We start from the raw sequence: 24,637 nt of genomic DNA on the forward strand, positions 1-24,637 counted from the left end.
AAGTGAAGAGAAGCCTCTCACCACCACTGCCCCATGTTAAGAATGGATGGGAGGGAGGGAAGCAGATGTGGCTCAAGCAAGTGGACTCCCATCTACCATATGGGAGGTCCAGGGTTCAATACCCAGGACCTCCTGGTGAAGGCAAGCTGGCCTGTGGTGAGCTGGCCCACACAGAGTGCTGGTCGGTGCAGGAGTGCTGCCCCATGCAGGAGTGCTGGTCCACATGGAGAACTGGAGCAGTAAGATGATGCAACAACAAAAAAGGAGACACAGAGGAGAGATAATAAGAGACATGGTAGACCAGGGAGCTGAGGTGGCACAAGAGAATGATGGTCTCTCTCCCACTCCAGAAGGTCCCAGGATCGATTCCCAGAGCCGCAATAATGAGAGTATAAGCAGATACAGAAGAACACACAGCAAATGGACACAGAGAGCAGACACTGGATGGAGGGGAGAGGAATAAGTAAATAAATCTTTAAAATAAAAGAATGATGGGAGGAAGTAATATTCAAGGAATGAGTCTTGGAGAAGAACTAGGGCTAGTAACTAGTAAACAAAGATGCATGCTTTCCTTGCCTGCAAGAATTCACAAAACTGTGATTGTGCAGACAACAAAATAGGCAATAACATTGGAGTGAATAGGGGGCAGATTCTACACAAGCAGGGCACCTAACTCAGTCTTTTGGTGGAAACACTGAGGAGCAGAATTAGAAGTGGTATAGAAATTGAGAGAGGATGGATGATAAGAAAAAAAGCTATAAACAGGACAGCATAGGCTAAGACCTGGATGTGAAAAGATGTTGGAAGTCTTGAAGAACTATAAGCAATTCCATATGAATATGGTATAAGGGGTGAAGTTATGGGCTGGATAGAGATTTCAGAAACAAGATTGGAACAGTAATCATGAACTAGATCTTAACAGGATACTTTTGAGATGAATGGGTATGTTCTTAATAAGTACACTGAAAAAAAAAAAACACAAGAAAATCAGGACATGTGGCCACCCTATTTCAAACTAAGTTAAGGATTTTTAATTTCATCTTAAAGGCAATGGGGAAAAACTAAAGTATTTTCAGAGGGGATTGATATGGCTATATTTATCCTTTAGAATGCTCACTCTGATGACAATATGGAAAATGGGTTGGGTATGGGGAAATAGCATGGTGAGACAGCAAAACAAACTAGGGTGTTGATACGCACTTCTAGTAAAGGTGAGGGTACACTCTACTATGATATTTGCAGAAGAGAAATCGTATTCAAAATATAGTTAAACATTAAATTTGAGAAGCTATCATGATTGAATGTGGAAGTCAAGTAGAGAGAAGATGAGGATTATAACTTGGTTTCAGATAACTGGGTCAATGATCGTGCCCTTTCTATAAGATAGGACATGTGGAGGAAAAACAGGTCACAAGTGAAGATTTGGACTTGAGTTTCAAGGTCAGCAGAAATATCTGAGGATTGTTAAAAATATGGATCCAACAAGCAATACAATATAGAATGGTTTGGAGCGTGGACTCTGGAAAAACACACAGGCATGGGGAGTGGATGTAGCTCAAGTGGTTGAGAGCCAGTTTCCCATGTACAAAATCTTGGGTTCAATCCCAGAACTTCCTAAAAACAGAACAAACAAATGAAAAGACCAACTCTCTTGGGGAGTGGATGTAGCTCAATGGTTAAGGGCCTACTTCCCATGTATAAGGTCCTGGGTTCAATCACTGGCACCTCCTTAAAAAAAAAAAAAAAGCATACAGGGGTTTGAATCAAGTGCTGTCACTTATTGGATGCATGACATTGTACAAGTTACTTCAACTCCATGTTCCTGAGGAGTTTCATCAGCTGTGAAATGGGGTATCTATATTGCATTGTAATTGCAATAATTAAACAAGATAAAACATATAAAATATTATGTGCAATAAGCACTTAATAAATGCAACCTACATTATTATTAAATCTTTGAATATGCCAAATTATGCATCACCTAGAGCCTTTGTATTGGTTTTTCTTTTCCTGAAATGTTGTCTCCCAAGTTTTTACAGGGCAGCTTATTATTGCAGCTCAGATATTAACTCTCAAAAGAAGTCTTTATCTCCATATTTAAAGTAGGTTTTCCCCAGTTACTACTGAGTATACATTAACCCTGTTAATTCTTTAATAGCTCTGTTTAGATCTATAATTCCTTGTTTGTTTATTTATTTATTGTATCAGGTAGACAGTAAATTTTGGGAGAACAGAGACTATGTGTTTGCTTTCTATTACATAAGCAATGCCTAACATAATGCCTGGCACACAGATGGTCAATGGAACTTTATTGATAAACTGGATAAATTTGCTCTACTTATAGTAGCTTCTTACATAATAGGAAAATTTAATGCATACTTTAAGTCCTATAATATTCAAATGTAGGCAGCAGTTAGCAAATTGGGGTTCTCTCAATCTTTTCTCACTTTCAGTTTTTTAATGAAAATTTGAATATGTAAGGAACTGTAATGCTCATGCTATGAAAAGTTCTTAGTTTAGTATTTTTGATCTATTTAATCATTTTACATGATATAGTTATTTCTATTATTGCTTCTAGTGCAAACATACACTATAATTTTTAACATATATTTCTTTCCTTATAGAATTGTGCATTCAAGTTTCGGTGATAATTTTGTTTTCCTAAAACTCACTAATCTAAAAGTAAAATACCTAAAAGAAATCCAAGTTATTCAAATTATTACTTAAATATTCCAGACACTTTAATATACTTGGTCTTACCTATCTTTTCGATTTTGTTTGCTATCAGGAACATGTGATTTTTTGAAAGAAGGAGCTTCTTTTGGCAGAAATTTTGTTTCCTTTAATCTATGTCTACTCAATACCAAATGTAATGAGATGATAAAATTTTTGGAATTAGGAAAAGAATGTGGGACATAAAAAAAATCAAGAATTTTATTGGCACCAAATGAATGGTTCATCTGTTTAGATTCTTCTATCCCCTACTTTCCTGACTACAATTCCTTTATATTCCTGTATTCTGATTTATATATGGAAAAACCATTCATTCCAGTTTGAGTTTTATGACACTATCATTTACATACTACTCTGTGCCTCAAATAAACAACCAAAACATATGGGATAGAAGTTACAAGCTGGAAGTGATCAGCCCAAATCTGAACAGCAGGAGTTTCATTTGTCCTACACAATTTTATTGAAGTTGAATTAGTTTCAAACATTGGAAAATCAGCAAAATTAATATAAAAATGGAGATATCTGACATCATTTAATTTTGGAAAATTTGGTATCTTACATCATGGCAGCAATTGGCCAGAGTTGAGAAAATCTGCTCCATTTTAGATTTGCTGTTTCTTACATCTGAGTTACTGATGTGGGCTATGGGTGGAAGGCTCTTTGTCTCTTCAGAGATAACTAAGTTGTTTGACTTGTGGGTGTGGAACAGTAAGAGGCTGCAGTCCTGCCCTTAGGGACAGTGGAAGCAGAGCGGCTCCAGTTCCAGGAAACAGTTTAACAATGCAAGGGCTATAAACTTTAAGTATTTAAGGGAAATGCAAAAAGTAAATATGCTAAAAGCTTATCTAGAATATCTGGAGTCCATGCTAAAAGCTTACCTAAGATGTGGAAGAGATATATGCTAATTGAAGCCTATTGAGAACTGAAACAAAGGGACCATTTGGCCTTTCCTCTCTGTATAAAAGACGTTTGAAAATCTTGTTCGGGGCTCGGGATTCAAACAGAAGTTCCCGAGTCCGGCCGGCTGTCAATAAACCATTTTTCCTTCTCAAAATCATTCCTGAGTCCTGGCCTCTCTATACTCAAATAACTGAACTTCTCTCAAATTCTACAACATTACCAGTTTACATTTAAATGTACTAATTTACTTTACCTGCTTACAACTATAGGCTCTTCAGTTTTCTATTTCTGAAGATAAAATATATCATCAGAAATGAGTCAAGGGACTTAGCAGCTCATACTTGTTTCAAAAGTAACTTGGGTGAATAGATATATCAGGAAAATAACATAGTAAATAAATGAAAAACATTAAGAAATGGGTGTTAAATTAAAGAAAAAAGTAGAATAGTTTTCTAAACTATTGATCAACTGTTATGTATCAGTCACTGATTTATGCTCATAAGATGCAAAAGTTGAACTACTCAGTCCTGCAGGTATTTGTAATTTCACTGAGAAAACAGATTTAAACTAAACATTAAAAGGCCATGTGATATGAGCATGTATAGATGTGGACATATTATGGGGGCCTAAAGAGGATGAGGATGGCACCATGAATAAAATGACATTAGATTTGAGACATAAAAGAGAAGTTTCACGAGCAAAGAGAAACTGGTCATGCTTTTCATACACATGATTTTATTACTTTGACTCTTGTATAGAATAACTCATAAAAAAATTTAAAAACACTTGCACTTTTAGAAGTTAGAACTTGCAGAAGTAAATGCAAAGAATCTTTCAATAAACTCTTCTACAGTTTATGCCATGGAGAAGATATTTAATATTAACTAACTTAAAATTAAATATTTATTTTCCCACTATAATAGATTGGGAACAGTAGTGGCATCAGAGTTTTGAAATGTCCCTTTTTCTACTTGAGCTGTGCCTATCTGTTGGACAACATGGCAATATACAACTACAAAGCTCCTTTTGAAAGCATAAGTAAAGATTTGTCCAGAAGCACCTATTTCAACTTAATCTTCTGTATGCAATTATACTCCTTTTGTATGTATATTTGTCCTATTTAGTTAACAATAGTTGGCTTGCTTTGCTTAGTGCCTATTAAGGGTTTCTATTTTAGTTTTCTGTTCCTTGAAATGGAGGGACAATTAAGTATAATCTTCTCTTCCACTTCGGATTCAAAGATGAATAATGCTTTGCAAACTAGAAAAACACAAACTAGAAAACTAGGTAAACACAAAGGAAACACTCATTAACATAGGTGTAAAAGTAATAAGAATATGAAAGCTTTGATTTAATGCCCTAGTCTAGGGTAACATCTCACTTTAATATTTCAGTGGAAACCATACCCTAAAATTTCCTTTTTTATGTTATATTTAACTGAGGGTTAAGAATTAACATATGATTATGATTGCTAAATCATTATATAGATGCCTTTTTACTTCCAGTATATTTTAAAATAGACAAAGGATGGTATCTGAAATTGCTGAAACTGGCAATTGCTAAAACTGACCTCACCCTTTGTATATGGTTATTTCCAACTAAAAACCTGCCATTATGATGATTATTCCAGAGAGATCTTATCTTTGTTTATGGTCATTTCTACCTGCTACTATGATGATTATTTCAGAAGGATCTTACCCTTTTATATGAACATTTCTATTGAAAGGGTAACTACTCTACTATCCTCTGTTTAATACCCATATGAAAAACCTTGTAACTGACCTTTGTTCTGTACCCCTCTTTGTTCTGTACTCCCAGATGCCTTGATCTCTGATAATAATTGTCTTGTGATTGTAATAACCTTGTGACTCACACTAGTTTGGTGCCCATCCCCCATTCGGTTTAGTTCCTTAATGCTTATTAATGAAGGAAACTGTGCCAGTTCCACCCCAATGATTCATTAACATAAACTACTAAGCCTGGATATTATAAATTATCTGGATTACTGCAGTTCCGGGAGGCAGTTTTTGGACCATTAAGGTGACTCTTCTCCTTGGCTTGCACACAATCTCTTTCTCTCTTTAAAACCCTGATGTCTTAGGAATTGCTCTTTGAAGTACATTCCGAGGAACCCACTTTGTTCTGTATCAATTGACAATCCAGATAGGATTAAGGACAAAGGGCCCCCAAAGGAGTCTGCCTGCCTAAAGTTCTGGGGCCCCAGGGAGACAGGTAGGCACAGTATTATAGCTTTTTGCAGCCTATTGGTCTAAATGCTCAGCAATCAGGTTTTTCCTACCTTGCTGGTGCTCTAGGCCTTAAAGGCCCTTTAAAGCTACAAAGAGAAAAATGGTTCCAGTCCTAAGTCTGGACATCTGACTGGGTGAGTGGGCCACTAAAGTAGAAGTGGATTGGGAAGTTAGTTTGGTGGTTCAAGACTCCTTAATCCTGGATTTCTAGGCTTTGGGTCTTGCTTCCAGAAGGATTTCCCTTGCTCTGACCTCTCCATCTTTACCTGATTTTATGGGTAGCATTCTGTTTCGGGTTCAAGCTCCCATCTTCAGTCTGTCTGTTGAGTATACCCAACAGGAGAGTAACCAGCTATTAATTGGTATTTAATAAAATATAGTGTTAGGCCCCGGACTTGGCCCAGTGGTTAGGGCAACATGGGAGGTCTGCGGTTCAAACCCCGGGCCTCCTTGACCCGTGTGCAGCTGGGTCGTGCGCAGTGCTGATGTGTGCAAGGAATGCCCTGCCATGCAGGGGTGTCCCCCATGTAGGGGAACCCCACACGCAAGAAGTGCACCCTGTAAGGAGAGCCACCCAGCATGAAAGAGGGTGAAGCCTGCCCAGGAATGGTGCCGCACACACGGAGAGCTGACACAACAAGATGACGCAACAAAAAGAAACACACATTCCCATGTCACTGACAACAACAGAAGCGGACAAAGAAGATGTAGCAAATAGACACAGAGAACAGACAACCAGGGTGTGGGGGAAAGGGGAGAGAAATAAATAAATAAATCTTTAAAAATATATATATATAGTGTTAAGTATCTATTCATTGAATGGTGTGCTACTTAAGTACAGTAAGTATTAAATATCTGTTTAAACTTTTGAATTAGTGTCTAACTGCATTTGTATTGCTCAGGTGTTCCTGTTTATTGGTTACTGACATTCTTTAAAAAGGGGAAATTCTAATTCTACTAGAATTCCTAAATATAGTCCTTTAAGGTTGTATTTTGAAAAACTAGAAAACATTTAGTCATGAGCCTATGAAAAAGCAGGAAACAGTTTTTTCCTATAGCAAAGTTTGGCCTCAATATAACTTAGAATCAGAAGGAAAATGGCTGGAGTATGGTTCTGAAGTAGGCCAGTAAAATAGGGAATTAATAGACGGATAGGGAACCTGGCAGAGAGCCCACATGTACATCAGTAATCCCCAAGATGGGTGCTAGAACACTCCCACACCCCCAAGATTCTGCTATCCAGAACAAAGACTTCTGGAAGAAAGGAAAAGCCCCAGATATTCCCCAAGGACTTTATCATTGAGTCCCCATTGGAGGATTGATGGGTGGGGTCATCAATCAGAACAGCAAACAGCTGAAACCCTTCCCCTGCCATTAGCGAAGGGGTGGAATAATTAATATAAAGCAGACTTCCAGGGCTGAGCATGCTAGCGCCCCTCTCTTGCCTCTGGATCCATTCCTGCTCTGCATGCCACTCTCACCATTTTTCCTCTGTTATATGGCCACACAAGTTTAAAACCTGGGCATTTATAATCTATAAAGGGGACTTGTAGTCTGTAAATCAGCCCTCTTTATCCCTTTTCACCCCCTTCCTCTCTACCTGGGACCCCTGGTCTGTTATTTTTTCCCGTTTCTCTTCCCTCCCTACCTGAATAAATTACTGACCTAACTTACCCAGGGTACTCTTGAAATTCATTTCTGCAGCATAGCCAAGAACCTAAATAAAATCTGGAAACAGTTCTATGAGGAAGAAACTGGTATCTCAGTTTGGCCAGGATGGCTCTCTAAAATCACCAGCTAAGTAGGAAAAATCTCCACTCCTCTGTGAAACACCTCCAGTATAAAAAGCTTAATTGCTCCAACCTGTAAGTGTAATTTACAGGGAACAAGGGAAGTAGTACAGGAAGGAAGGAAAAGTCCCTCAGCTTTCCTTAAACACCAACATGGGAATGTCCGGTGCTTCAAAAGGCAAACGGCACTACTTGAAACTCTAGTCAACAAAGGTCACATAGAGCAAGATTAGAACAAAAAGGTAAGACCCTTCACCCCCCCCCCCCAAAGATGAGACATCAGAAAACCCTAAGTACAGCTGGGCAGTAACCAACAGAAAACTAGTATGAAAGGGCCCAGGGGGAAGGGAACCTTATTTTTTAAATTAAAACCAAATATTGAAAGCATAGCTTCCTGAATGCACTGCTTTTACTAAAAATCTGTTAGCCAAATAATGACCAGATAACTTTATCTTCAATTTTTATACATATATAAAAGTGTTTCCAAGAACGCCCTTACATATTACAAGCAACATTGACCCCCCAGAAGATCTTAAAAGCTGCAAAAATCAGAGGGGTGGAATGATGGAAAACCTGGAGACAAGTCATACCAACCAAGTGACAATTATGAATCAAATGAGTGAGTTTCATGTTTCTGTTGATATGTTTCTAACTCTCTGTGTCTGTCTCTTTGTTCAATGTACATTTTCATACCTCTGGATGGCAATATCATATTAACAAATGAAAATTCTTAAGATAGCTCTATTAAGATGGCTAAAAAATAAATAAGTGCATATATATATGTGTGTGTGCAAGTATTCCTGGAGTCTCAAATTAGAAAAGCTGACTTCAGGTGCTCTTTTAAAATGGTCATCTAAATACTCAGATGTTGACCAATTAATATTTTCAGTATGAAAAGGTCATATAGAAACCTGAATAAAGAAGCTATTGAAAGAAGAAAAAAAAGGTTTTCCTAGACTGCTTGACCTAACCTGCCTCCCAGGACCTTCTCCTAACCTTGACTGAATTCAAAGATCTTATTAAAATTTGTTGAGGGAGGTATGGGGGAAGGGGTGGGTACAGAAAGATGGGGGAGATGTGAATATAGCTTAGAATTCTTTCTACTATGCCTGGAAATTAATATAATGATAGAGACAGAGGGAATGTTACAGAAAATTTTAGTTAGCATTCCCTACAGCAAATATAATTCATTTCCACAAACCTTCTAAAACTTTCCATATCATTTAAGTCTCATCTTACAACCCTCATTTTGTTCTGTGAAAAACTAGCCATGTCACTTTAGTACAGATCTGCATTCACTTTTTTAATTTCATAAATATAAACTTATAATTTTCATCATTTTAAAGATCTATTAAATATAATGCTGATTTATTTTATTAGTATCTGTATAAATAGGGAGATTACACTCAAGTAGAATAAAATGTAAACAATTACAGTTTATGTAAGAAATGCTTTTTTCTTCCTCTGTAGGAGATTAAAATCTGTTTCCATTATGATTAGAATTGTGAACAATCTCAAAAGTATACTATCAGACTCTGAAGACTCTATTATAATTGTTTAATTGGATTCAATCATAATTTGGAAAAACATTTTCATTGATTTCAAAGACTTTTTCTTTACTTATTGAAATTTGGTCATTGGATTTTTAATTACTCTCATCCCAAGACTGTTTAAAAATTTTTAATCGGGGAATTATAGGACAATCTAGGCAAACCAAGGTTTATTCTGTAACATTCCCTCTGTCTCTATCATTATTAATTTCCAGGCATAGTAGAAAGAATTCTAAGCTATATTCACATCTCCCCCATCTTTCTGTACCCACCCCTTCCCCCATACCTCTGTGGCTGGAGTTGGAAACTCCATATCCCAAAAGGGTTGGAGGAAGAGACGGTTGGGCACCGACTTCAGCTAATGATTAATAAATTCAACTGGCTAAAGCATAACCCTAAGAAGAGCTAAAGTTTGAACCTGTCCAAGTTGGAAAGAGACTGGTAGCAGTCATTTTGACTCTGCACCCAGCATGAGGGGAAACGGGGCTGACTGAAAATCACAGTGATGGTAGGGACCGGCTTCTCTCCACCCAGATCAGCCTACAACCCTAGCCTATGTTTCAGCTCTGCCTCTGGCAGGAAGAAAGCTGGTGTCACCTGCACCAGCCTTTTCGAGTAACACAGTAACATTCAGCTGGCACATACTGAAAATTCTGAAGTCTACCGGGATAACTGCAGTCATTTTGGACCCGTACAAAAGAGATTGCTGACTAAGCCTGCAGCTCCATCCCTGCCCCAGTCAGGGGAGGAAAGGGGGTGAAACTTTATCAGTCTCTCTGGGCAACTACAGTCTAGGCCTGCATGACTTGGATTATAACACACTGCTGTAGCTCTGTCCCTATCCCCGGCAAAGAAGAAAAATGGGAGAAACTTCATCAGTCGCTGGGGCAATGTGGGCAGGTTGAGCTTCCACAGCTTAATAGCATCAACTACCTCCTTCACTCCTACTATACAACCAGCAAGGGATAAAAGGCAGGACAGCCCTAAACTAAAGAGAGCAACAGCACCCAGAATAAAAACCTTGGTAAGCCAGATGCCAAGACACCAACAAAAAATTACAATCCATACCAAGAAACAGGAAGATATGGCACAGTTAAAGGAACAAGATAAACCTCCAGATGGCATAAAAGAATTAAGACAACTAATCATAGATATTCAAACAAAGATCCTTAATAAATTCAATGAGATGGCTAAAGAGATTAAGGATATTAAGAAGACATAGGATAAGCACAAAGATAAATTTGAAAGCATACATAGAAAAATAGTAGATCTTACAGGAATGAAAGGCACAGTAAATGAAATTTAAAATACACTGGAGTCATATAACAGCAGATTTGAGGATGCAGAAGTAAGGATTGGTGAGTTTGAAGAAATGGCACCTCTGAAAGCAAACAGAAAAATGAATAGATGAAGAAAAGAATGGAAAAAATTGAACAGAGGAACTAAAAAACAACAAGAGATGTGCAAACAATCATATCATGGGTGTCCCAGAAGGAGAAGAGAAGGGAAAAGGGGTAAAAAGAATATTTGAAAAAATAATGGTAGAAAATTTCCTAACCCTTTTGAAGGACACAGATTTCCATATCCAAGAAGCACAATGTACTCTCATCTGAATAAATCCAAATAGACCAACTCTGAGACACATACTAATCAGAATGGCAAATGGCAAAGACAAAGAGAGAACTCTGAGAGCAGCAAGCAAAAAGCAATGATAACAAATAAAGGATACCCAATAAGAAAATGTACAGATTTCTCATCTGAAACCATGGAGGCAAGAAGACAGTGGTATGCTATATTTGAGATTATGCAAGAAAAAACCTTAGAGCCAATAATCTTACATCTAGCAAGATTGTCTTTCAGAAATGAGGGCAAGTTTAGAATATTTACAGATAAACAGAAACTGCCAGTCTTGTAACCAAGAGACTGGCTTTACAGGAAATACTAAAGGATGTGATACAGTCTGAAAAGAAAAGACAGGAGAGGGAACTTGGAGAAGAGTGTAGAAATGAAGAGTATATAAGTAAAAGCAACTAAAAGTCTCAAAAGAGTGGTGAAAATGTGCAATCTGAGGAGAAAGTCAGGTAAAAAAGTTCATTTAGCAACAAAAGCAATCAAATATTTAGGAATAAAGTTAACCAACAATGTAAAGCACTTGTATTCATAAAACAACAATGCATTGTTAAAAGAATTTAAAAATACCTAAATAATTGGAAGAATATTCCATGCTCATGGATTGGAAGACTAAATAACAATAAGAGGTCAATCCTACCCAAAGAGATAAGGAGATTCAATGCAATCCTGATAAAAATTTCACCAACATTTTTCAAACAAATGGAAAGCATGATTATCAAATTTATTTGGAAGGGTAAGGAGCCTGAAGAGCCAGAACATATTAAAAAGGAAAAGCAAAGTTGGAGGTCCCTCACTTCTGGACTTTAAATCATATTACCTAGCTACAGTGGTCAAAAGAGCATGGTACTGGCATAAAGGCAGACACATAAACCAATGGAACCAAATTGATGGTTCAAAAACAGATTCTTACATCTACGGTCAAGTGATTTTTGATAAGCCTGTCAACCTCCCCCCCACCCCCCACCCCCAACACACACACAGCTTAGGGAGAACAGTTCATTCAATAAATGACGCTGAGAAAACTGGACATCCATAGCCAAAAGAAAGAAAGATGACACCTATTTCACACACAAAAATTAACTCAAAATGGACCAAAAAACTATGAAAGCAAGAACCATAAAACCTCTAGAAGAAAATGTAAGAAAACATCTTCAAGACCTGGTGGGAGGTGATGAGTTCTTAAAGGAGAGAAGAGGACTGAAATGGACTACTGATACTTAATGTATGTAGAAGTTTTAATTAACTTTACAGTAAAAGTGTAGATATCTATAGAGTTGATGGTAACACATTACAGCGAGTAACAGTGGTTTATAAATGGGAATGTGGCTGGAAAGGGTAGTCTAGGGGTATAAATGTAGACTAATAGAAATCTAGAGAATAATCTATGGATTGAATAACACAGTAAACCGAGGAGGATGAGAATTGTGGTTGATGGTACAGATCCAAGAGTGTCCTTTGTGAACTAGAGCAGAAGTGTGTTGCTGTTGCAGGGTGGTGGGAATGGGGAGAAGCAAGGCAAAAATACAACTGAAGTGACCTATAGATTGTGGTTAACAGCAATACTGCAATATTCATGCATCTATGTCAAAGATGTACTGTGTTGATAATGGGGGAGAATGGAAAAAGTATGCGAAATGTACACTATGGACCATTTTTATTGGTAATAGTCTGATGATATTGTCTCATGATCTGTAACAATGTTCCACCATGGTGTGGAGTGTTGATAGAGGGGTGTTGTATGGGAATTCTGCATATTATGCATGATTGTATTCACCAAATACAATGAATGTCTCATGATGATTGAGGAGGTTGTTGTTATGGGGGTAGGAATGGGGTGAAGGGGGTAGGAATGGGGTGAGGAGGGTGGGGGGTATATGGGGACCTCATATTTTTTAATGTAACATTAAAAAAATAAAGACAAAAAAAGGAAAAAAAATAAAAACAATAATAGAGTGGGTTGCAGGAAAAATATGTCAAATGTAAGATCTTAATGATATTCTTTCATAATTTGTAACAAATGTCTCACAACAATGCATGATGTTGGTGGTAGGTTGATGTATGGGACCACAGTATGTTATGCATGTTTGCTTTGTTTGTTAATAACTTTTAATATACACTTATTGTTTATGTACATTCATGTATAAATGATATAAAATAATGGGTAGGTTGGGTGAAAAATACACCAAATGTAAAATAAAAATAATATAAAATAATAATTTATATGCACACACACAAAAAAGACAGAGAGTCTGTGCCTTATTAGAATGGCTTCTTGTACTTCATGTTAACCTTACACCATAAATGGATAAAAAAAAGGGCCATTGCTATTTTGGAATTTGTCTTTTCTGTATTTATTTTACTGTTTTAATTGTCACTGTGATAAAAGAAGCCTGTTTAAACATAATGTTCATACCTGACAACTTTTAATACTCTAATAAAACTCTTAAGGATATCTTTAATTTCAACCAGTTACAAAAAATTTGCTCATTCATCTTATAAAAAGTGAGGTGCTAAGACATACGACTATGAAATATTGAAGACCAATGAGACCATTAACAGACAACATAGGGCAAATTTTTATAAAGAAAGTAATCCTAAAGTAAGACCAAAACCAATGTCATCAATGAAATTAACATTTTCAATATGTTCACATTTTAAATTCACAATGGAAAAAATATGGCACACAATACTTGTGAAAACTGTGAAAGATTTTAAATGTGATGCTATTTTGACAATTTTTAAAAAGTTTTAGAGTCACATTTCATTCTAATCAGAATTTTTACCAAGATGGTAATCTCTTCTAGTATTTATTTCCTATGGCTATTGTGAATGTGCAGATTTATGTTTACTGCTAAGGGAAATATTAATAATGATATTAAATCTGGTATCAGCTGTCTATTACAGACACTTAAAAATTGCAGTTACCCATGTCACATTTCCACATTGAAGCTTTAAAAAAAAAATCATCACCATTGTTGAAAGTAAATGTACTCTTAAAGAGCAAATATTATTATTCCAATTGGCGTTTGATTATATTAAGGTGATGGCAGTGGAAAGATAATCTCGATTCCTTTGGGAATCTTACGTTTTTGTAAAATAATTGGGAAAATAGGTTTTTTTCTGTACTTCTGAAGTTTATTCATTAATACTGTGCATCTTACATCAAACAGTGTGGAAGCTGTTCATTTTAAACTGAGGTAAAATACTTCCAAGAAACTTAAAAAATGTAGTTAGTTTCATTTAGCATATTGAGAATTACATGAAAACTGTTTGAGAAGTGTTGTGAAGTTGAAGGCATTTTCTAATCTGTTGGTTAAATATATATTAGCAAAATGTTACTTAGATGTTATTTATATATTTAGAGATTATATAAAATTCTTAAAGACTTAAGTTCTCACTGTCAATATTCTACCCTAATACTTATCAGCATGGTGGTGGTATCGTTAGTTACAATTTTAGTTATTCTTAGAAGAACACGATATGTTACGAAAACAACCAAAATCCTTTATTGATTAGGCTGTTCTGTTCTGATGCTTCTCTAAAAGAGCATGGAGTCAACTCATCTTCATTAAAAAGGGATTTTAAAGGTAAAGCACACAAGTTTATAAGTTATGTTTTACCTGTTGATTAACATTATCTTGGTAAAAATATAAAAGTAAAACAAAACATGACTTCTACAGTCTGTAGTTAAACTACCCTAGAAACAGCTTTATTTAAAATATTCACAAGGGAACTAGGGCCTAGATTGTAAGCTCTTGTAGCAGTCACATTTATTCCTGGGTTCTGGTCTCTAATTGTTATTTCTAAATCCAGAGATGCTTTACTCTTTGTGTGTAACATAATAACTTCCTAAAATTTGTATGCATCTGTATGACACCTGGAACTCAAAGCTAAAATTAACCAGTTCTAAGGAGCTAAAGCAGCAGCATTACTTTGAAGAGATCACCCTAATTAAAGAAGCTACATAAAGAATCTGACTTCAATTAAAAGGTAAATGGGGCCAATCTAAAGATTAATTAGGAGAATCAGGATAAACTCTGAAATATAAGCAAGCCCTGCCTGATAAAAGAAATATGCTAGTAAACTGAGACCATTGTCTCAAGACTTGCACTCATGAAACTTATTTCTGTAACGACAAACCTAAGCTAACTATAATTAATACCTAAGAGGCACCTCTTGAAAATCTCTTTGTTCCTCCAATGTGGCCTGCCTTTCTAAGCCAAACTGTACAAGTCAGTTCACTAAGTTCCCTTCTATATGGGTCAGGACAGGACTTCCAGGGATCAAGGTTTCCCTGGTAACAGAATAATATTTTAATGATAAAGAGATTTCAAACAGTGTCTGGAGGTTACTCTTATGCAGGTTTCAGGCAGAAAGTACAAAATCCTCAGTAGGCAAAGCCATAGGAATACTCCAGGTGCCTACCTAAGGAAGCCATAAAATTATTTCCCCAATGTAACATGGTTCTACTCCTTTAATTTAAACCTATAATTCTCAATTTACTTTATTTTTTCAGGAAATATCTGAATTATTCCTATGCCAGATAAACCCTGAAATCCAGAGATACCAGTCTTTTCAAGAATGATAACCAGCATCATTCCTCTCCCCCATAATCTCAATGTCTCTTTCAGCATGAAGAAGCCAGAAACATTGTTATCCAAGTTTCCCAGAGATTGGGAATTTTACAAGATGGAGAGGGAGGAGTTGTAACTGAGGTTTAAGAATTAATATTTAATTATGATTACTAAATCATAATACAGATTTTTTTTTTACTTTCAGTATATTATAGTTTTGTTTTTTTTTAAGATTTATTTATTTCTCCCTACCCCCCTCATTGTTTGTACTGGCTGTGTCTGTTCTTCTTTGTTTTCTTTAGGAGGCACTGGAAACTGATCCCAGAACCTCCATTGTGGAGGGAGGCATGTAATCAATCACTTAAGCTACTTCCGTTCCCTGCTTTGTTGTGTCTCTCATTATTTTCTTCCTCCTGTGTCTTTTGTTGTGTCTTCTTGTTGCGTCAGCTTGCTGTCTTGCCCATTTACTCTAGGAGGCACCAGGAACCTCTGATCCCTGCTTTGTTGTGTCTCTCATCATGTTTTTCTTCTTGTGTCTTCTGTTGTGTCATCATGTTCTGTCAGCTTGCCATGTCTACTCCTTGTGCCAGCTCACTGTCTTCTTTAGGAGGCACTGAGAACTAACCACTTCCATGTGGTAGGAGGGAGCTTAAATCGCTTGAGCCACATCCACTTCCCACTTTCAGTTATTACAAAATAGACAAAGGTTGATATATGAATTGCTGAAACTGGCCTTACCCTTTATACGTGGTCATTTCCATTGCCATTATGATGATTATTCCAAAGGGGTCTTACCTTTGCATACAGTCATTTCTACCTGCTACTATGATTATTATTCCAGAGGGATTTTATCCTTTTTTGTGAACATTTCTATTGAAGAGTAACCAAGCCACCCTCCTCTGTTTATTATTCATATGAAAAACCTTGTAACTGACCTTTGCTCTGTAACCCCCCTTCCCCATGCTTTGATCTCTGATAATGATTACCTTGTGATTGTAATAATCTCGTGATTCACATCAGTTTGGGTCCCATCGCCCATCCTGTTCAGCCTCTTAATGTTTATTAAGGAAGGAACCTGTGCCAGTTCCACTCCAATTACTCATTAGCATAAAATACTAAGCATGGATATTACAAATTATCAGAATTACTGCATTTCAGGAGGCAGGTTTTGGGCTGGATAACAGGCAACTGTTATTCATTGCTTATGCAAACAAACTCTTTCTCTCTGATGTCTCAAGAATTGGTTCTTAAAGTGCATGAAGAGGAAGCACTTTTGGTTGGTATCAAAATGACATTTTGTGACCCACAGGCATTATTAATTGTTACATGAAAGACAGGACAAATAAAAAATGCATAATGTAGCATTATCTTTCTCTCTCAAATTGTTATTAACAAAGAAGATGGCACAATTTTAGCAAATTTTTACATGTATAAAATTGTCTTTTTTCTTCTTTTACAATCTTCCCAGTATATTAGTAGCAAGTAAATGCTGAAAGCAAAAACCATCTATTTCAACATTCAAACTTTACTCTCTCTATAACAAGTTTTTGCAGTTCCACTGCTTCATTAGCATTAAGTTTTCTGGACTTTCCTGCCCAGATAAATGGTTTGATTGTTTATTACAGGAACTTTTCCAAGGACCCATCAACTCTTTGATGGAAAGCAACAACAGACAGTTTAAGTCCAAAGATTCTTTTAATCTTTGCCTCAATATCCTCACTTTGCTGTTTCTACCAAGCATGACCTGTTGTATCCTGATCATTAACCAATCCTAATTAAGTTCCCTAGTTTGAAATTTTTATATTAAATCATACTTCCAATTCTCAGCAAATTCTGATCTTGCTTTACCCATTCTGAAACACTTCGACAGCTCTACTGAGGTGGTGGTTTCCCTTGTCAGTAAGCAGTAAACTCAGCTTTTTCTCAGGTTGTGTGATATCTGGTGAGGCAGGTTAGTAAAGGGAAAAGAGGAAAAGACAACTTACAGCTGGGACCCAACAGAGAATATGGCCATGAGACCCCATCAGGAAACCCAACTGAGACCTTGGTCATGAGTCCCATTTGGAACTCTTTCTGGGGCAAAGGGGAAGCCTTGGATAATTCCAAACAGACCTCCCCATTAGTCTCCTAAGACCAAACAGGTGGGACAACCAGTTAGAACAGCTGTGGCAGTTTGATATTATTTATGAGTTCCAAAATGAAATATTGATTGTGTTTGTAAACTGGCCTGGTTCCTCTGAGCATGATAACCCTTGATTGTACTAGTTTCAGTTGAGACATCTGATTAAATTAAGATTAGGGCTTTTATTCAGCCACATCATTAGAGTGTGACTCAGCACTGAGTCCTGCCCCCTTGAGGGGCTGATAAAACAGACTCTCACATGTAAGTAGAAACACAAAGAAGAACACAAAGGAAGAGAGAAAGCTCATTAGACACAGCAGAGTCCCTGGGAAGAGTGATGAACCTGAGCGTCTACAGCCAACCTTGTGAAGGGAACATTGCACTTGAGCCTGGAAAGAATCGAACCCCAGGGAGAGATGAGCCCTATGCCAGCTTACAGCTGAGATTGGAAGAAGCTGGGACCATGGTGCCTTAAGAGGAAAGAGGAAGGCCGAACACTTGTAGACATCACCCACCATCTTATTTCAACGCATGGCGACAGAGTTTGGTAAGGAAGTAATTTGGAGTTGGACTTGTTAAGGCCTTGTGACTATAAACTTCTAACCCAAATAAATACTCTTTATAAAAGCCAACAGAGTTCTGGCTCTTTGCACTTTGCATCGGCACCTCTTTGGCTGAATAATACAATAGCAAACAGCTGGGGCTCCTCCCCCAAATTTAGGAAAGGGGAGGAGTAAAGAACTACTTTAAGAAAGGCAGTCTCCCAACCCAATATGCTCTCTCTTTGCCTGGAGGATCCCACATCCACATCTTCAGATTGTACTTCAATTATTTCCTCTCATTTTCAATAAACTCTTTTCACTGGCCTAACTAGACTGGCATGGTCTTAAATTCTTTTATGTAACATAGCCAGGTATCTCTGGGAATCCAGCATTCCCTGACTTCACTGAGAATCCAGTTTTCAGCAAAGCCTGCAATTTTTCCAAGACCTTAAGGACAATTGAAAACTGTAAAGTCCTAAGTAAATATTCTCATGGTAAAGTAAATCAATCCTAATTTTTTCAATATAACACATTTTAAATGAGTATATACATTTCTCTTGCAATTAATTATTTCATAAATCATATTTTCAATTTTTGATTGGTAAAACGAGATATCACCAAAACATCTTCATTGTATTCATTTGTGGATAAGTGCCTCACATTTTAAGAGCTTAGTCCCAAAATAAGAAAACTCAAAAATAGCATGTTTATTTTATTTTCACTATCTCATAGCCTTTCTACATATAGAAATTTCTGGATATATTCTTTGAGTCAAAATAGTTAAATTTAATTTTCTTAACAATGTGGAGTCTTACCTTTTCCAGTTTTGAAAGAGCAAGAGAATAACAGTCTTTGGCTCTGAATTGCATGAACCTCATATTGGCTGGGTGAGTAAGTTCTGTGATAATACTGAGACTGGAAAACAACCTGTATTTCAAAGAAATTTTTACATTACACTAACAATCCAATATAGTATTTTTATAACAATATTTTTATGAGTGAGTGATTCCTGGCCTTAGGCATAATATATTATATAAAATTACAGCAGCAGACAGTGTCACATAAAATGTTCTGTACAATACAAGAAAAATGAAGCACTATTTTCCAAAATATATTTTAACAAACATTTTAATAAAATAAAAATAAATTCAGTAATTTGACTTTTATTCTACATTTTCCCTCTAAAAATCAGAAAACAGCATAGAACAACTCAAAAAGTTTATTTAAAAAGTTACAAGGTTATTTTGTGGATAATATTGAAACAGAAATTTGTAAGGAATAATCTGATTGGCAGAAATTTCACATGATAAGCATATTGCCCATTATGCAAGCTGTTTGATTCTCTCTGGCTTCCTGTTCTCATATTTTTCAATTTTTAAATGTCAAATATTGCTACACTGAACTGAGAAGAGGAAATATGAAATATTTTGAATAAAATTTTATTGCAATGAATAACAAAAGCATTATATTGTTTTAATAGGGTTCTGAGAATTCTCATTTGTCTCATAGCTTTACATTGCTTTTCCCCTTATTCTCCCCAAAACAACACACACATGCGCGCGCGCGCATATATAGGTGACATTTTCCCTTTATTTTCCACAAGAGAAAGGGAGAGGATGATACAACATGTCTTTTTATATTTTTTGTTGTTGAAGATCTGATTCTTACCTGATTTTTTTTATCACTGGTAGCTTTCTTGGTCCAAATAGTTTAGAATTCTCTGTGGCAGACACTCCATAATAATTAGCTTTGTTCCCCATAAACACAGTTATGGCCACTTAATTCCCACCACTGGATTGAGCCCTCACCTTGAACTTTGGGTCTATAAACAACTGAAACTAGGCAGGCTATAAACAGCCTGTTAGTGGTTCAAAAACAAATCAGTTTCTACTCCTGACCTTACTCTTACTTTGTCTCAGTTCCAATAGTGAGAATGCTGTTACTTCCATGTGCCTGAGCTCTTGATTAGGTGCCTTATAGAGAAACATGTCTTTTTTAAGATAGGACCTTCATCCCTGCATCCCAGCACTACAAATGAGTTTTTAACTGCCCTCAGCTCAAGGTCACTAATGCTGATTGACTGATGTTGGTCAGGATCTCTCCCTTCTCCGGGGGAGACTGGCCTGCCTGCTGGCTTAGCATGCTGAAGGCATCTATCACTGCAGCCTATGACTGCGTCTTCCCTGTGTTGCCTGCCTCTCAGCTCTGTCTCAACTCTGGCTTTGGGTACCATCCCAAGTAAGAGAGTAAACTTTCTTACAGTTTTTTTCCACAATATCTGAAACTCATATGTCCTCTTCTCTACCTCAGTGGACTAATATTTGTGTCTTATCTAATGAAAGCCTTTGAAAAGTATGTCATCAGGTATTTTGTGAAATCCATTCTTAATAATCTGTACAGAAAGATAGACAGTATTTTAAGGCCTCACCTCCATTTTGAGAGAAAAAAAAAGTTGTATTTCTTGATTTAGATAAATTGCAGCAAGTAAAATTTAGAAATCATAATATCTGGAAAGGCAAAATTTCTCTTTCAGTTCCTAGTACTAAGCCTTCCATTCCCTTTATATACATATCTTTGTTACAAAAACAATGTCTCAATTCCTGTTGGTGCATTTTTGGATAAGTGGTTCAGTGGATAAAATCTTCATGAAAAAGGTGCAACAATTTAACTAGATTGGTTTATGGAAGAACACTATCATCCGTATACCAAATTTTTCTAGAGGTCTACTCTCTTTTCACTCAAAAGTCATTGCAGTAGTAAATTCAACAAATTAAACTTCATTTTAATAGAAACTCTTAAAAAATTAGAACAGTGGCCTTGTGGGGAAAAAAAATCAGTTTAATCTTAGGCCAGCAAAACTCCATCTGGCAAGCCTAGGAAAGCCATCAACTGCCAAATCTCATGCCATCTGGTAGTATCAAAAGTATTTATTTAGGAAATAAATTAATAATGCCACTAAAGATATTTACCATAATACAGTTTGTCCCAGACAATATTCAATATCTCAGACAACAGAAATTAAAATAAATAAATAAGTACCAAAATAGATCAATGAATATAAAATCCTGTAGCCTCATTTCAACAATAGAGCCCATATCCATGCTCTGAGATTCTTTATATAAGGAATAACTAACTAGCTTAAGAGTCTCCTCTTTGTTTCTTGCCTTTAAAAAAATCTTTTGGAAGGGACAAATATTTAGTTAAAAAGTGTCCATAAAATGATACCTAAAATTTATGGGGCACAATTCTAAGAGTTTTCCACGTGTTAACTTTGAAATCTTCACAGCATCAGGGAGAATCTCCTTTCCCCTTGTTTTGTATTTCTAGCCTGTACCCCCTCATTCACTTCTTCCTCAGAGGGAGCTGGGTCATGTGGCTCAATACTGACATTACTTTTGGGAGATTGTTGGGCTTGTGCTGGTCTTTGCATTAAGGTGAGGCTGACCCTAAAGGGTAAAAATTGTGGTTGTCCTTAGCCCAAGACCATGGATCAGAGTACATTTAGGAAGCCCTTATAATCAGATACCAAAGCCACATCCTCCTGCCTGATATTTTGATCTCCATCTTCTTGACTTCTTTAACTCTCTCAATAGTTTCCAATGTGCATTAAAAATCAAATTGGGGAAGCAGACTTGGCCCAATGGATAGGGCCTCCACCTACCACATGGGAGGTCCACGTTCAAACCCTGGGCCTCCTTGCCCCGTGTGGAGCTGGCCCATGCACAGTGCTGATGCACACAAGGAGTGCTGTGCCATGCAGGGGTGTTCCCCATGTAGGGGAGCCCCATGCGCAAGGAGTGTGCCCCGTAAGGAGAGCCGCCCAGTGCAAAAGAAAAGTGCAGCCTGCCCAAGAATGGTGCCACACACACGGAAAACTGACGCAGCAAGATGATGCAACAAAAAGAAACACAGATTCCTGGTGCCGCTGATAAGGATAGAAGCAATTACAGAAGAACACACAGTAAATGGACACAGAGAGCAGACAACGGGGGGGGGGGGCGGGGAGGAGAGAAATAAGTAAATCTTAAAAAAAACAAATTGTTCACGTATTAACATTTCAAATATTAGAAAATGACTCCATTATTAATTTTGCAGATGAGGAAGCTGAGAGGCACAGAGAGGTGAAATAACAACCTAAAGGACACATTCTAGTAAATAGAGGCACCAAATCAGTCAGGTTCTACAGCCCCCTTTAAACCATTAAATAAATTAGTAGGTAGGACATTGGTAAGGAAATTCAAATGGCTGAAGTAACATAACAAATTATTAAGAATACCTGGCTCACTGAAAAACAAATATTACATGGCCTCACTGATAAGACCTAAGCTAATTGAGCAGACCCACAGAGCTTATGTCTGGAAGATAGGTTATCAGGAGACAGAAAGGGAGTAGAGTGTGGTGAGCTGATGCTCATTATGGGCAAAATCTGTGATAAGGTGGAAGGGGATGGTTTGGCAGTGCATGGAGGTGATAGTGGTGCAGGGATGTGAGATGGGTTGATGATGCTGGAAGGTGAGTGTGAGCAGGATGGGGGATTGGGATGGAATCTGTGGAACTGTGGGGAGGACTGGAGAAATGAACAGGCTAATTCTGGGAATTTGTAGGTCTGTGGTTGAAGCTACAACAGTGAGAATGATTTTTTGGGGGGGCAATACGGCAGGAGAGATACATTGATGCAGGGTGTTGGTGGTGGGGAGATATCTGGGAAAGGGTACACCTGGAGCATGCTTCTATGGAAAATGAATGTGTTGTCTTGGCATAGGTGTTATCTCTTGGTGGAGATCCACATAATAAACAAGAAAATATTAAACCCCATCCTGGGGATTCCTGCTACATTCTCAAATAGAAAGACAAGAACATCTCAAGTACATAAGCAGCACCTAATAAACCAGTATGTCAAGCCCTCAATATTAATGCGTATTACTATGAACTATGCCATAGTTTCCAAGGGGAGGGAGAGGGAGGAATGGGTGGAACATAGGGCATCTTTGGGGCATTGGAGTTGTTCGCCTGATCTTGCAATGACAGATACAGGTTATTATACATATTGTCAGAATCTGTTAAAGTATATGGTGCAAAAGGTAAACCATAATGTAAACAACTGACCATGGTTAGTAGCAAGGCATCCATATTTATTCATCAATTTTAATAAATGTACCATACTCATGTAGGGTGTTATTGGTAGGAGAGGTTGTAGGGGAGAGGAAGTGGGGTATACAGGAATCCCTGTATTTTCTATGCGACTTTTCTGTAACCTAAAAATTTTTTGACAATAAAGTGGGGAAAAAATAAGACATTGGGAGAATATACAGAAGAAATTGTCAATATACATGAAAGACATGAGATCTTATGGTGATGAAAGGCACAATGCAAAAATTAATTTTTTGTTGTTTTTGTTGATTTTTAAAATTTTATTGTTATTTTTGGTTGGCTTTGTTTTGGGGGGAGTTTTGGGTTGCAGAGGGGTTGCAGCTGTGGTAGGGGAGGATTAATAGTCCGTGTGGCAGTGGCAGTGGCAGTGGCATGCATGTGGGGAGGTGCACCTGGGGCATGCCTCTCTGGTGTTTAAGTGTGCTTATGTAGATATGGGGTGTCATCTTGGTGGGTAGAGACCCACAGAATAACTGATGGAATACTGAATTCCCTTCACGGTGAGTCCTGCTACATTCTCTCATAGAGTGGTGAGACTCTCTGGAGTACCTGGGCAGTTCCTCGCAAAGGAGGGCAGATCAATGCACCAGGCCCTTGATATTGCTAATTGTACTTATGGACCTTGTTCTTGTGAAATCAAAACCTGGTCTGGTAATACATATTGCCTAAAAGTTACCTCCTGAGGGACTCCTTGTTGTTCAGATGTGGACTCTCTTTAAGCCAAACTCAGCATAAAAATTCATTGCCCTACCCCCAATGTGGGGCATGACTCCTAGGGATGAGACTTCCTGGCACTGACAGATTAATACCAAGCACCAACTAACAATGCATTTGGAGAAAGACCTAGGCCAAAAGGGGGAAATATTAAATGCAAATGAGTTTTCATAGCTAAGAGATTTCAGAGTGATTCAGGAGGTCATTTCAGATGTTATGCTTATATATGTCTCAGGAGGATCTCACTGTCTGCCATAGTAAATAGTGCCTCAAACAGGGGTGCTCCTGGGGATTTTAGAGACATCTATATACTGTAGGCAGTACAGACAACCCAAGGAAATTGGCAACTGTCAGTGGACCTTACCTTGGAATATATGATAAACTGTCTTCCCAGTGTATCAGTCAGTCAAAGGGGTGTTGATGCAAAATACCAGAAATTGGTTGGTTTTTATAAAGGATATTTATTTGGGGTAGGAGCTTACAGATACCAGGCCATAAAGCATAAGTTACTTCCCTCACCAAAGTCTATTTGGAGCAAGATGGCTGCTGACATCTGTGAGGGTTCAGGTTTTCTGGGTTCCTATGGGCTCAGTGCCTCTGTTTCCTCCACAAGGTCAGCTGTAGACTATCAGGCAAATGGCTCTGTCTCTTTCCCCAGGGCTCCAGCTAAAGACTTCAGC

General features: G+C 37.4%; 1 protein-coding gene across 14 annotated transcripts in view; it reads right to left on the minus strand.

The window, feature by feature from the left end:
* The window catches only part of KCNT2 (potassium sodium-activated channel subfamily T member 2), a 452,321-nt gene that overhangs the window by 74,415 nt on the left and 353,269 nt on the right, over positions 1–24,637 (minus strand). For all 14 annotated transcript variants that reach the window (XM_058274897.2, XM_058274894.2, XM_058274895.1 and 11 more), the window contains one exon: positions 18,908–19,019. In XM_058274897.2, coding sequence (XP_058130880.1) covers positions 18,908–19,019 — 112 coding nt within the window. The remainder of the gene's footprint in view (positions 1–18,907; positions 19,020–24,637) is intronic.

This window comes from Dasypus novemcinctus, chromosome 13, assembly GCF_030445035.2.
Source record: "Dasypus novemcinctus isolate mDasNov1 chromosome 13, mDasNov1.1.hap2, whole genome shotgun sequence".
Taxonomy (NCBI): Eukaryota; Metazoa; Chordata; class Mammalia; order Cingulata; family Dasypodidae; genus Dasypus; species Dasypus novemcinctus.